Source organism: Camelina sativa, chromosome 6 (assembly GCF_030686135.1).
Source record: "Camelina sativa cultivar CO46 ecotype springtype chromosome 6, ASM3068613v1".
Taxonomy (NCBI): Eukaryota; Viridiplantae; Streptophyta; class Magnoliopsida; order Brassicales; family Brassicaceae; genus Camelina; species Camelina sativa.
Window position 1 is genome coordinate 13,022,117 of NC_141885.1, and position 13,375 is coordinate 13,035,491.

The 13,375-nt window shown below is 34.9% G+C and overlaps 1 protein-coding gene and 1 pseudogene across 1 annotated transcript; one reads left to right on the forward strand and one right to left on the reverse strand.

Annotated features, from left to right (window-relative positions):
* Positions 1–5,773: 5,773 nt before the first annotated feature.
* Positions 5,774–6,826, forward strand: LOC104698854 (cell division cycle 20.2, cofactor of APC complex pseudogene; annotated as a pseudogene).
* Positions 6,827–9,213: 2,387 nt separating this feature from the next.
* Positions 9,214–11,293, reverse strand: LOC104790744 (uncharacterized). The gene is made up of 2 exons (XM_010516522.3): positions 11,007–11,293; positions 9,214–10,406 (listed from the first exon to the last, which is right to left on the reverse strand). Exons 1-2 carry the CDS (start codon positions 11,055–11,057, stop codon positions 9,708–9,710), a joined length of 750 nt encoding a protein of 249 aa, XP_010514824.1. The 5' UTR covers positions 11,058–11,293; the 3' UTR covers positions 9,214–9,707.
* Between the last annotated feature and the right edge of the window lie 2,082 nt (positions 11,294–13,375).

Sequence of the window (13,375 nt, forward strand, 5' to 3'; positions counted from 1 at the left end):
TTTTAACAAGAAAACTAGCATGGAATCCAAATTTACGAAATATTTTCCAAGTGCTCTAATTAAGTTTATAATGTTTTTATTTTCCTTCCCTGGATAATAGTTTATAAATTTATTTATTTTTGGTCTAATAATACGTATAAAAGTAGTGATAATGCTAAAATCTGATGTACACTCTGATAGAACTTGGATAATGGAGTCATGGAGATGTAGATGGCGGTGAAAAGTTCTCATTTAAATTACTAGATTTAGTATATACTATATTTGCAGGCTTGCACCTAATATACCAGATGATATATGAGCCATGTGTACATAAACAAAGATAGTATCATATATATTAGGCTGCAAGAAGAAATGAAGAAGGCAGCTGAGAAATGGAAAAATGAAAATGGGAAGACCATGAGATGGAAAAGAAAATAGAAGTTACAGATCGGGTTGATCCAGGATAATTAGATAAGACTTATGATTTCCTCGGTCACTTACATATATAGAAACGAAAGTAAGGAACCTTAATTATGGTCGTTCTTCATAGGCATCCAGAAAGGAGAGGAAAAACAAGGAGAAGAGGAGAACAAAAATACAAGGAGCAACGGCCAAGTCGTACAAATCTCGTTGTGTCGTGCGGCCATGCCGACGATAACGAAGGCCAGAGGCGAATTTATAAATAATGTAATGTATTAGATCATTTAAAATCATATTTTAATTTATATAAAATATTTTATAATCATACAATAGATAAGTTGTAAAAAATAACTTAAAATATCATATATGTTATATGCATGTTTTCCTTTAAGTGGATATAAGTAAATAGAGTTTACATGACCGTGAGTATGAGAGTTAGCAATTACACAACCTCCAAAACGATTAAATAAAGAATAAAATGAGAAACCCATATTAGTCATTCTCATTTTTTTAACTAGATTATGACTCATGCTATAGCACGGATTGAAATTCATTTTATTTCTATTGCACTTTTTATATAAAATATAATTTATGTGAATGTTTAAAAATGTTTTTTGGACAATATGTGGTTGTCTATAACCGTACCTGTCCTCGTACACGGTTAAAATCTAGTGATTAAAATCAACTTGTGCTTTAGCACCTACTGAAAATTTCTCAATGATTTTCCAATCCGCTTTTATGAGAATTTTTTCAAATTTCATAACATCCTCCTTCTTCACCCCTGCTTAGATTTTGAGATTTTGTTACCTTTTTTTGTTTGTCAAAGAGATTTTATTACCTATTTATGGTTAATTAGATATTGTTGGGAGATTTGATGATATTCATTCGATAACCTTTTTAAGAGAATCTTAAATCGAGATTTAATTTAATAAGTGGTTACAACCCATTAACATATAACATATCAAATATCAAATAATTAATTTTATAATTCATATTATATAGTCCACAAAAAAAGTTGTGTACTTCCGTTTTATTATATAGGGAATTTCAAAACTGAAGTTGTATTTATGAGAATAGTTTTTTATTTTAATTAGGACTCAGATCCTCGCGATATCGCGGGGAAGCATTTCAAATTTAAAAAAAAAAAATTATATATTGTGAAATCATTTGAAATTAATAGAATAGTTTGAAAGGGAGAATCTCTTTCACTCTAGATGTTTAGTTAAAGATAAAGTTTGTTCTTTGATCATTGACGGTGGAAGTTGTACTAACGTTGCTAGTGAAACTCTTGTTAGGAAGCTTGGACTTGAGACAAGACCTCATCCGCGACCTTTTAAACTGGAATGGTTGAATGAAACGGGCAAACAGTACGTCAGGGAGCAAGTCACGGTTCCTATTACCATCGGCCGATATGAAGACGAGATCCTGTGCAATGTCCTTCCCATGGATGCAAGCCATATTCTTCTAGGACGACCTTGGCAGTTTGACATGAGGGCGATACATGATGGCTACACCAACCGGAATTCCTTTGAGCATAAAGGAAAGAAGGTCACTCTGGTTCCTTTAACTCCGTTGGAGGTCCATCAAGACCAGGTCCAGTTGAAAAAAAAGCCGAGACAAAGAAATAAAACCAGCAAAACCTGAGGTATCTCCTAAGAACTTTAACTTCTTTGTCAAAGAGAGTCTAGTAAGGAAATCTTTATACTCTCAACAGCCATTGCTTTTGCTTGTGTATAAAGAAACACTAATAGCATTTTCTGACCTTGCACCAGAGCTCCCGAGTGATTTGATAGATGTTTTGCAGGAATTCACAGATATCTTTCCAGAAGAGAACCCTAATGTTTTGCCGCCAATAAGAGGTATAGAACACCAGATTGATTTTGTCCGAGGTGCATCACTTCCAAACTGACCAGCTTACAGGACTAATCCCGTGGAGACATTGGAGATTCAAAGGCAAGTTAATGAACTCATGGAAAAGGGACATATAAGAGAGAGCGTGAGCCCATGTGCGGTTCTAGTCATACTTATGCCCAAAAAGGATGGAAGTTGGCGCATTTGTGTTGATTGTAGAGCCATCAACAACATCACGGTAAAGTATCGACATCCTTTTCCTACTCAGCCTGGACATGATATTTCTATAGGTTTTGTGCTTGGTTTGCCAAAAAGTAGGACTAGTAAAGATTCAGTTTTTGTGGTCATTGATCGATTTTCAAAAATGGCGCATTTCATACCTTGTCACAAAACTGATAATGCTTTGCATGTTGCTGAGTTGTTTTTTAAGGAAATTGTTCGTTTTCATGGAGTGCCAAAGTTAATTGTTTCTTATAGGGATACAAAGTTTTTGAGTAACTTCTGGAAAACGCTTTGGTCTATACTAAGAATTAAGTTTTGTCCGTTCCAAATCGTTTATGGCTTTAATCCTTTATGTCCATTGGATCTAACCCCTCTATCTTTGAGTGAAAGAGCTAGTTTGGGTGGGAAAAATAAATCTGACCTTTCCAAACAGATCCATGAGAAAGCAAGAATAAACATCAAGGAGAAGACCAAGCAGTACACAAAACAAGGTAACAAAGGAAGGCAAAAGATGGTATTTAAACCCAGAGACCAAGTGTGGGTTCGCTTGAAGAAAAAAAAGTTTCCAGCTGAAAGGAAGTCAAAACTCATGCCTAGAATTGATGGACTTTGAGATCAAAAGAAAGATCAATGACAATGCCTACCAACTAGATCTTCAAGGTAAGTATAATGTGATTTCAAGCTTTCATGTTTCTAATTTAGTTCCTTTTGTGGCAGATGATCCAGATTTGAGGGCAAATCCTTTTCAAGAGGAGGGGGATGATGTGACCATGGATGGGGCTAATAAGGAGCAGCTTGTAGCTGAGCTTGAACCTGAGGAACTAATAGCTGAGCTTGAACCCGAGGAGCTTGTAGCGGAGGAACCATTGCTTGTACCTGAAGGACCAATGACTAGAGCAAAGGCTAAGAAGCTAAGGAATACACTAAATGGGCTCATTCAAGAGATTATGGCCAAAGAGAGCATGGGAAAAACTATTGGGGATGATAGCTATCAAGTCCAGCCCACTTTGAGCCTAATTCAAGTCCAAGAAAGCCAAAAATAATCACTTTGTTTTGTGGTCAAAGAGGAGTGACGAAAATTGAGTTCAACTCACCTTGGGAAGGACACCTTGGGAAGACAAAATTCAATAGTTGAATCTTCATTAAACTATCTATCTTTATTGTGTTTTAGTTTCAAGAATAATACTTGGCTTTGTGACCAAGTTTTCTATCTCTATATAAACTCATGTAGTCTCATTTGAGAATCATCAACCAATTTTCCTTTTCATTTTAGAATCTATCTCTTTTTTCTTTGTTTAGAACATTTCTTTGTTTCTTGGTGTGTAATATCCAAACAACAGCCTCCTTTTGCTGGACTAGTGTGTCATATCTAGCAGTGATTGGAGTTGGGAATATCAGCAGCCTTCCTGAACTGTTGTGCGACCCCTCAATCCATCAAATCTCCCTTGTTGCACCTTGCACCTTGGCGAGTTTCTATCCTTTTTAGTCCGGCTGAGTGATCCTCGAATTTTGGGCGTATCATAAGTGGATCGATAAAAGGGAAGAATCATACTGGAATTGCATCGAGACAGATGAACCCTAGAAATTACCATCGCGGGTGGGATTTGCGGATTCTGATTTCTCATGTTTTATAGGTTGCAAGATCTATTTATGCGATGATTGTTGTTGTTTTGGTTCAAGTTAGGTTCACATTCACTCCATAGTGTTCATAAATCCAGATCTGAGGGTTGCTTATTATCCAAAAGATTATCAGGGTGGGTAAAAGCATGACTATTAGACCCTAATTAATGATAATTAACTATAAAATATATGAATTAACTCGGCACTTTGACTTATCTTAACTATAAACAGTTGACTCAAGAAAACTTCATGGATCGGGGTTGCGGGTTTGGTAGTGGGGTAGAGGTAGTCATATATGAAATTAGATTGAGCCAATTTAGTAAGTTGCCACAACAACCACATCCTGCGACTTAAAAAATAAAGGTTGTCGGAGTTTAAATCCTTGAAACGAGTCGTCACTTGTAACATCCGCTTTCAAAAATTGGGATTGTGAGATGTGGCGCAAACCAAAGAATTGAATTTTAATTGATTTTGGTTTAAGTAAATCCTGGTTTAATCTAATTAACCAAAAAACCCCTAATCTCCCTCGTAAAGTCGACGCCTCTTCTCTGTTTTTTTGTTTCCTATTGTAGACATTGTTATGAGAGATATACAAAGAAAGAGAGAGAACTCTTAGTTATTTGGTGTAAATGAGAAAGAGAAGGAGATCAAGCTTTTTCCCTAGAGTAAAGAGAGAAACAGAACTGTCAGGGTTTGGGAGAAGAGGATCCGACTACTCAAATAGTTTCGGAACGTATTGATTTAGGGTTGGAGCTAAGAAATTTTCGTAGACTATCCTTTTTACATAAGTGAATTTGAGTCAATATTCTAGGAGATACCGGCAGTTTCATGGGGCATTTCTTCTCAATCGCGGATTGAGACCAGCGAGTGTTTTGGGCTCGATTTCGGGTTCATCTGAGATATGTTCGTACCGAAATTTTGTGGGAAGTTTTTGAACGTCTAGACCTTGCTTTTCACCAGAGGGATTGGAAAGTTATTGGTTGTACTCTTGATTTTCTTGTGTGTATAGCTCGTAGATGGGAGGATCGCCTCACTGATTATTTCTGGTAATATTTACGCATTTCATTGTGTTTGTGGTGTAGATAAAAGCAAAGTGTGACTATGGGATCATGGCAATGAAGAAGAGGATGTTCTAGGGACTTAGTTGTTATGCTTTTGTTTCTGCTAGGTTGTTAGAATTGGAATGTTGATGCTAGAACCATGGTTTAAGTTGCTAGCTTTTGGTCTATGATTCTGGAAATTGTTAGTTTATTATTATTGGTATTTTCCGCTGCTTATTTTGTGATTTAAGTTTCTAGTTATTTAAATAAATATTTTGGATTATTTTTTTATTATTTATTATTCAAAAAAAAATGTGTCATGTCGTTTCACCGCTTATGTTAAAACAAGTCGCAAGGACAGTTTTAACTATCGCCTGTTTTTCATGGCGACACAAGATATACCGACAATTTCCGTAAAAATAGCTGCAGTGGCAGTTTTTACATTTATTTGGTCTTGTTGACATTTAAATTTTGGCCGCTAGAAGGAGATGCAGCGGCAACGTAACGAACATGCTCATTATCACAAAATTTAACTTCGTGTGTTCTTGTGTGTCTAAAGTAGAAAAAAATACAAAAGCTGCAACACCATCCCAGATAAGAATTTTTCTTTTATTAAGTAACCTATATAATAAGTATATATTATGCGGTCTAATGTACATGTTTTAGCTGCTTTATGGGTGGGTCGGACCTGGTTATATACTGATATTAGCTATTGTAAATGGGTTATTAGAGCATCTCCAATGGTACTCAACTTTTACCTTAACTTACTTGACTTGGGTAGTTATAATGTTTTAGCCATAGCATTGCATCATACTGTTTATCTGTGAGATTCTTCTAAGGGTGCTACTACTGAATTTCTGACAGTTGATGAAGATAAGGGACCTGTCACAAGTATCAACTGGGCACAAGATGGTTGTTATCTTGCAGTTGGGCTTAACAGTTTTGAAGTCCAGATTTGGGATTGTTCTAATAGTCGTAGAGTGAGAAAGTTGGAGTGTGGTCACGAGTCTAGAGTAGGATCATTGGCATGGAACAATCATATCTTGACAACGGGAGGAATGGATGGGAAGATCATCAACAATTATGTACGGATTAGTTCACACGTTGTGAAAACTTACAAGGGTCACACTTTAGAAGTTTGTGGGTTGAAGTGGTCAGGATCTGGACAGCATTTAGCAAGTGGTGGCAACGACAATGTGGTTAATATATGGGACCGTTCCAACTCTCAATGGCTGCACAGGCTTGTAGAGCACACATTTGCAGTTAAAGCTCTTGCTTGGTGCCCTTTCCAAACGAATTTGCTTGCAACTGGTGGCGATGAGAGAGATGGGAGAATAAAGTTCTGGAATACTAGGACAGGAGCTTGCTTGAACATGGTAGAAACTGGCTCTCAAGTTTATTCTTTGATATGGAGCAACAAGGAAAGAGAGTTGCTTAGCTCACATGGGTTTACTCGGAACCAGCCTACACTTTGGAAGTACCCATCTACGGTGAAAATGGCTGAGCTCAATGGTCACACATCACGTGTTCTATATACAGCCCAGAGTCTGAATGGTTGTACTGTAGCTTCTGCTGCAGCAGACGAGAGACTGATGTTTTGGAATGTATTTGGAGTACCAGAGGATGCCAAAAAAGCTGCTCCAAAAAAAGCAGTACCTGCTGAGCCATTTTCTCATGGGAACCGTATTCGCTGAAGTTGCTGTGAAGTCGTTGTCTATTTGTATCTTGCTACACAAAAGAAATGTTTATGCACATTGTATCATGTTAAATTGTTGTTTCTACCTGAAACGCTAGTATATATCTCATTATATGGAAAGATTTTGATTTTGCATTGACGGATGATGATATGTGCACGAGTGTGCATACAGTTTCATAGTCTTCTTTTGAACAGATGAGAAAGAACCTTGCATTTTGACAAGTGATTCCCAGAGAAGTGTTAAAGCCCTTTGAGTGGAGACCAAATGGTGGGAAATCTCTGTCCGTAGCCTATCGTTGTGTACTATTGACCTTCTGATACTGTCCACTTTCTAGAATAGCTAGTCTTACAGATAACTAAGTTTGATTCTACTGTGACATTTGTTCCACGAAACAGGGGAAGAATATGCATATGGGCTGCTTCCTATCCAGGTAATATGGTATGGGCCGGTGGTTCCGCTTTGAGGGGAAGTCTATCTCGAGGATCTAGAACTTGCTGGATTTTGGTGGATTTCTTCGGGGTCATAATGATGAGAAAATTAGTTCTCTCTCATGAAACCCCTGTGGAAGATATATTTTTTAAAGTTTTCTGCTACAACTGTTTCGCTTTACTTCATTTTGGTGTTGTTAGTTAACTGCACATGTTTTCAAGATTATTTCAATTACCATAGTAGTTTATCAAACTGAATCTCATGTAGGCATTTGTTGGGAAAGTATTTGGATTTTCATTGATCTTTTATAAACTTTGCATCACATGAGTCCCTAACTTTGTCCATCCTGTATTTCCTTGACCTATTTTCACATATTTAGCATCAGCCTCATATGACAGCTCATCGTTCACCATATGGGATGTTTCTCAAAGTAATAGAAGAGCAAGTTAGAACACATTCTTAGTGCACAATAGCATGCAAATATGTGAACGTTTATCCTTCTTGCGATGTATCAGTAAATCAAGTCCAAATAGTTGAGGACAGAACTTTTTTTCTTTTTCTTATTTAACATTCTGTTTCTTGAGTTGAGATATGAGAAACTGCATCTTGCTTAAGTGGATTGAGTTCCTTGTTTCGGAAAGTGATCTCTATACATCTCTAACATTAAATGTATTATTTATAAACAAGAATAAACCATACATATACACCTACTTATATGCGTATTATTTTCCTTTTAGTAAGTCGTTAATGTTATAAAAAGAATAAATAAGCATAATCATGACTTTGTAGGGCTTCAAAAAAGAAAAGAAAAACAAGATTTTCTCGTACAATCGAAAATTTTCTTGTCTGAAAAAAAAAGAAATAAAGTAATTTAGTAGTCTTGAAATAATTTGTAAGCAACACCAAGCTATTTGGCCTTTTGCTTTAAGGAAAAGACCAATTAATAGAGAGTATACAATCTATATATAATATAACCACTCTTAACTTTTTCCTTAAGTATAATAAATCATAACCATTAGTACATGAAAATATATTTATTTAATTGCATACACAAGAGTATGTTATCGAGTTTTTTTAAAGTATATGATACTACAATCATAGCACAAGTGAATTGACCGTCACAATACTTATGATGATACGCATGTAAATTTCTTTGAGCACTTTCGTTCCTCTTCAATTAGTGACAACTTATATGTATAACTATTTTTCTGTATGTTAAAGCATTTTTGGATCTAACTATCTATCTATATAATGAAAACAAAAGTGATAAGAGTAAGTACTTAACAATTTTTTGTCTCTACTGATTGGTTAAAAAAATTAATCTGTTAGTAAGTTTCTGTTTCACTATTTGTTGTTCCATTTCCGGCCAAATTCGACGGTTTATTTACTAATTAAAACATCGAAAAAAATCTATTAAAAAATAACACACCATTCATTGTTACAAAAACAAAACTATTATGTGTCTAATTTAACTTCTGGAAAATTTGTTTCTAACGAACGAACCAACTCAAAACATTTTACAATTATATCCAAAATTCGATAGTCGATTTATATTTTGTATTCAAACATGGTTTTATAGATCATAAGTCTCATAAACAAGATTATACTAGTTAAACAAAAAAAATTAGGAGAGAGGCCCGTGCGATTAATATTTTAGCAAATACGACAGAAGATCCGGTTTTAGATCTTCAGGACCCACCCGGACTCCAACGAAAAAAACATCAAATCCTTTCTGGTTGTTGGCTTACCCTTCGACTTTTCGGTTCCCACTTCTCACCCATCTTCATTGAAAAAAAAGAAAAATATCGTATTTAACATTGCATTAAAATACCTTAAACAAAACTTTTGTTTTATGAATATACTTTGAATTGAAGTTTCCAAATCCATGAAACATCCACAAAACATTAGACATCTTTAAGTCTTTGATTTTAAAGTTTAAACATACATCACACTGATTCACTAAAACACAATTACATTTCCATTAGATCTTTAGTATTCTACACCAAGGGAAACAAACATAGATGATAACAAATGGAAAAACAAAACACCCAAATACATTCATGGAGCCAAAACATGGATGTGAAATTGGGTTTAGGAAACAAAACAAAAAATCAATAAGCAAAACAAAAGAAATGCAAATATAGCAAAACTCTCACACTTGGTAAAAAAAAACTCATGTTTGAGTTTTGAGTTGTTAAACCAGGGGGAGTTTCATTCCCATCACTTTCTAAATCTAAACCCTATATGGATCAGATTTACTCTCCACAAATTTAAAATCAAGCTCTATCTACAACAAACTGACTAAAAAAGATCACTCTCACTAGAAACCTTAAGTGAGACTAACACTGAACTGATCTGTATATTGTATATTAGAAGACTATATATTAGTACTTTGTTGAGTAAGGAGAAAAAGATCAGTAGCAAGCTCGGCCCGGCGTAATGTCTTGAGTTAATGGAGAAGAACTTTCTGATACTTAGTTTCTGAGTAAGTTTCATCTGAGATTATGGAGAATGCCCTTTTCTTGTTGGAGTTGCCACAACCACTGTTCTGAAACTGCGGTGGTGGGACGGTGACTGGAGGGATCTCAGAGGTCTCAAGTGGAGGAGGCGGGTGGCGCCATTGAGGCAGAGGACCAGCTAAGAGAAGTGTCTGAAGCAAAGGACCTGCTTTGATAACAGCTTGTAAGAGTTTTCCCTTCTCAGGAAGTGGCTTTTCAGGCAACAATGTAGCCATCATCTCATCTCCTGACACTTCAATCTGTTGGTTCATCATCACCGGATCGATCACTGATGGTGACATGATGCTCTCTTCGGTGTCTGAAGACGAAAAGCTCTTGTTAGAGTTAAGCTGAGGCTGCGGCTGAACTTGCTCGTCTTCAATAATGCTTGAAGCTCCAGACAAAGGAGGAGTGATGTGTTCCTGTTTATTCTGATTCTGCTGCTGTTTCTGTTGAAGTAAGAGATTGTTGATGAGGAGATGATGACATTTCTCAAGAGCTTCGTCTCTTTCTTTGAGGGTTTTGGTTAAAACATCATCAAGATGGATCAGTTGTTCATCTCTCTTCCTTAGTTCCTCTTGAGCCACCAGCTTCGTTTGTTCTAGCTCCAATGTCGTGTACACAAGGGTCTGTCTTAGCTCTTCCGTTGTCTAAACAATTCAACAGCAAAAAAACACAAACAATCAACAGAGATACAGAGAAACCCCTAATTTGAGCATTTGTTTACAGATTCATATCAAAATTAGGGATTTTAGCAACAAATGACGAGCGCAGACACACCAAATTTCCCAAAAATCTTGTCTTTTTACATCTAATTTACATGCAGATTCATATCTAAATTAAGGTTTTTTCCAAAAGTCTTGTCTTTTCAGACTAATTTACATACAAAAATGCGAAATTTAAGCTTAAATACTGAAATTAAGAACACCCATTACGCAGAATCAAGCTAAGAAACTGGTGAATGTATCAAAGTCTCGAGCAAGTGTTATTCGAAACCCATTAAAGCATTATAGTCAAACCCAGTTACAAAGTATGAAACTTGACTTTAAAACTCAGGAATTGAGTCAAAGTTTAGGGTTTTGATTACACAAAACAAAAGAAGAAGATATCACAAGAAAAGTTATGATTTTTGGACACACATTATGCGTAGATCTAAGCAGAACAGTGAACACAACACAAGAAACCATCACTAGTGTTTCAGAGAGAAAAAAAAAACAGAGGAAACAGAGTAAAACAAAAAAAGTCTTTACCTTTCCCTGAGAGAAGTAAGCCCAGCTAAGAAGAGCATTGCTTTGGTCCATGTTCCAAGCTAAACTAAGAGATGGTTAGATTATGTTAACAAGTATGAGGAGAGACGAACAGAGAATGGGTTTAGTGAAGAGTTTTACTTCTATGGAAGGAGTAAGTAAGAGGAAGAGAGAGTTATTAGAAAGTAGTGAAGAAACTTCATGGACTGCTTAAAGGAAGCTGATGCCTGTGTCATATAGAGAGAGCTTTCAACATCTTTTTTACCTTCAGTATCCAATATATTTTCTACAAAGTTGAAAACCCCACCCAACAATTTTATATTAATATTATATTCTTTTTTTTTTATCAGTATTAATATTATATTCATTAGGTTTATTAATTTATAGAAAAAGTTGTACTATAATATAACCTGATATCACTTATTACAAAGTATGGTTATGGTTTACTATATATTTTTTCATTAAAATAAATTATCTCAGATTAAAGATTATAGATTTATATCAATTTTATTTAAAAAATGTAAAAAACAAACAACATAACTGTATATACAAATCGCAGACATTACAAACGGAACATGTAATTTAATAGTTTGTTCAGTGTCGTGATTATGTCATTAATCCAGTTTCAAATTCGTATAAACTATAAAGCATGTTGTTGATAATGTAAATAAAAAAAAAAATTATTGGGCTTATAACAGTACTATTTTAAAGTTGCACTATATAGTAGGTCTAATAAAATTCTAATGGTAAGGACGGGCTCTGGTTGCAAATACAATCCGAGTTCGAACCCTGCTGGAAAGAACTTTTTCATGAATTCTCGGACATCCACATGGGTATGGGTCCTTGCTTTCGACCCATTTGAATACCCGGAAGGGGGCCTACCCATGGGTTACTCTTTCCCCAGGAGATTAGTCTGGGTCTATGTGGACTTAGGATTACCTGAGTTAACAAAAAAAAAAAAAAAGTCTAATAAAATTGAATTTAAAATAAATTGTAGTTTTCATGACCAAAAAAATGGTTGTATTTTCCATATTTACTATTCAAAATCCTCAGAATAATTTTATTTCTGAAAAAATATGCTGAAACTAAAAACAAAACATATACGGTAAGAAACTTATTGTCCCTTAAAATAAAATATTTAATAATAATTGGTGATTCATATTTTTATTTAGTCGGCTTATTTGGACCGGAATATACGGGATAAATTGTAGAATTTAAATATATAAAGGTCAGTTAAAATTGTGAAATGAAATCGTAGAATTTTTGATAACCAAATTACCAACAAAGAAAACAAAAAAACAGAAGTCTTTTTTCCTTTTTCCAAATTGTTACAGTGATCGAACTATTTATTTACTGTGGCTATAAGTACTAGTAAGCAATAGCATCTCAAGGGTTTGGAGTTTGGACGTTTGGTGCAATGACCAATGCCGTAGTTTAGGTACTTGCTGGGTCTCACTTTCTTCTAGTATTTTTGTTTTCTTCTTTCGTGTTGTCAATGGATACAACAGCATTTTCTTGTCTTTTTACCCAAAGACGAAACAAGTTTTACGAGAGTCATGTCTTTGACATTTACACCCATTTCACACTACACAAGTCTATACCGAGAAGAACGGGAGCCGAATGATTCAACATTTGCTTGTCTTGGCAAGTTTTTGTACGTACACAATATATATGCATTTCATTATGTGTTTGTACAATGTTTTTGGACCTTGATCATGAACTTTCTTTACTTGAATCCGAATTGTGATACGGCGTACGGTACTTGCATGTATCGACTACGTAGTAATTAGTAAACGTACGAGCTTTTCTTTTTTTTTTTTTTTATATAATTTTCTAACTTATTTTTAAAAAGAACAATTGTTTGGTATTCTTGGGCAAAACAAAGTGAGCATTCGATCGAAAAGAGTACTAAATACATTTCTTGGGATATATTACATAAATTTGTACATGATTCTTGATTTCTATTTATTTAAATCAAGGTCACAAAAGATCTAGCTAGGCAGAGTCATATTTTATAATCTAAGTGGACTTACACTGTTTCACATTGCTTTAGTTATATTTTTCTCCTCTTAAGATATTATAATATAAGAAATATTTGTTTACTGCATTAGTCTGCTACACTGTCTCAAGTTCGTTCATCATGATCATTCAGACGTGATTCGTGAACCATGTCTTCTTAGATTTTTGCACTTATATCACAAGTTTGTAGGATATATTTGTTTTTTGCTTTCCACAAGTTATGTATGATGTTATGAAATGAGTTTTATATGATAGGAAAAACTCTTTAACAAAAGGAAAAAGATTGGAAGATCTCATTTGATTATTTTGCAAATTCGTAACAGTCATTTGATACTAAATAAATATTTTTTTAA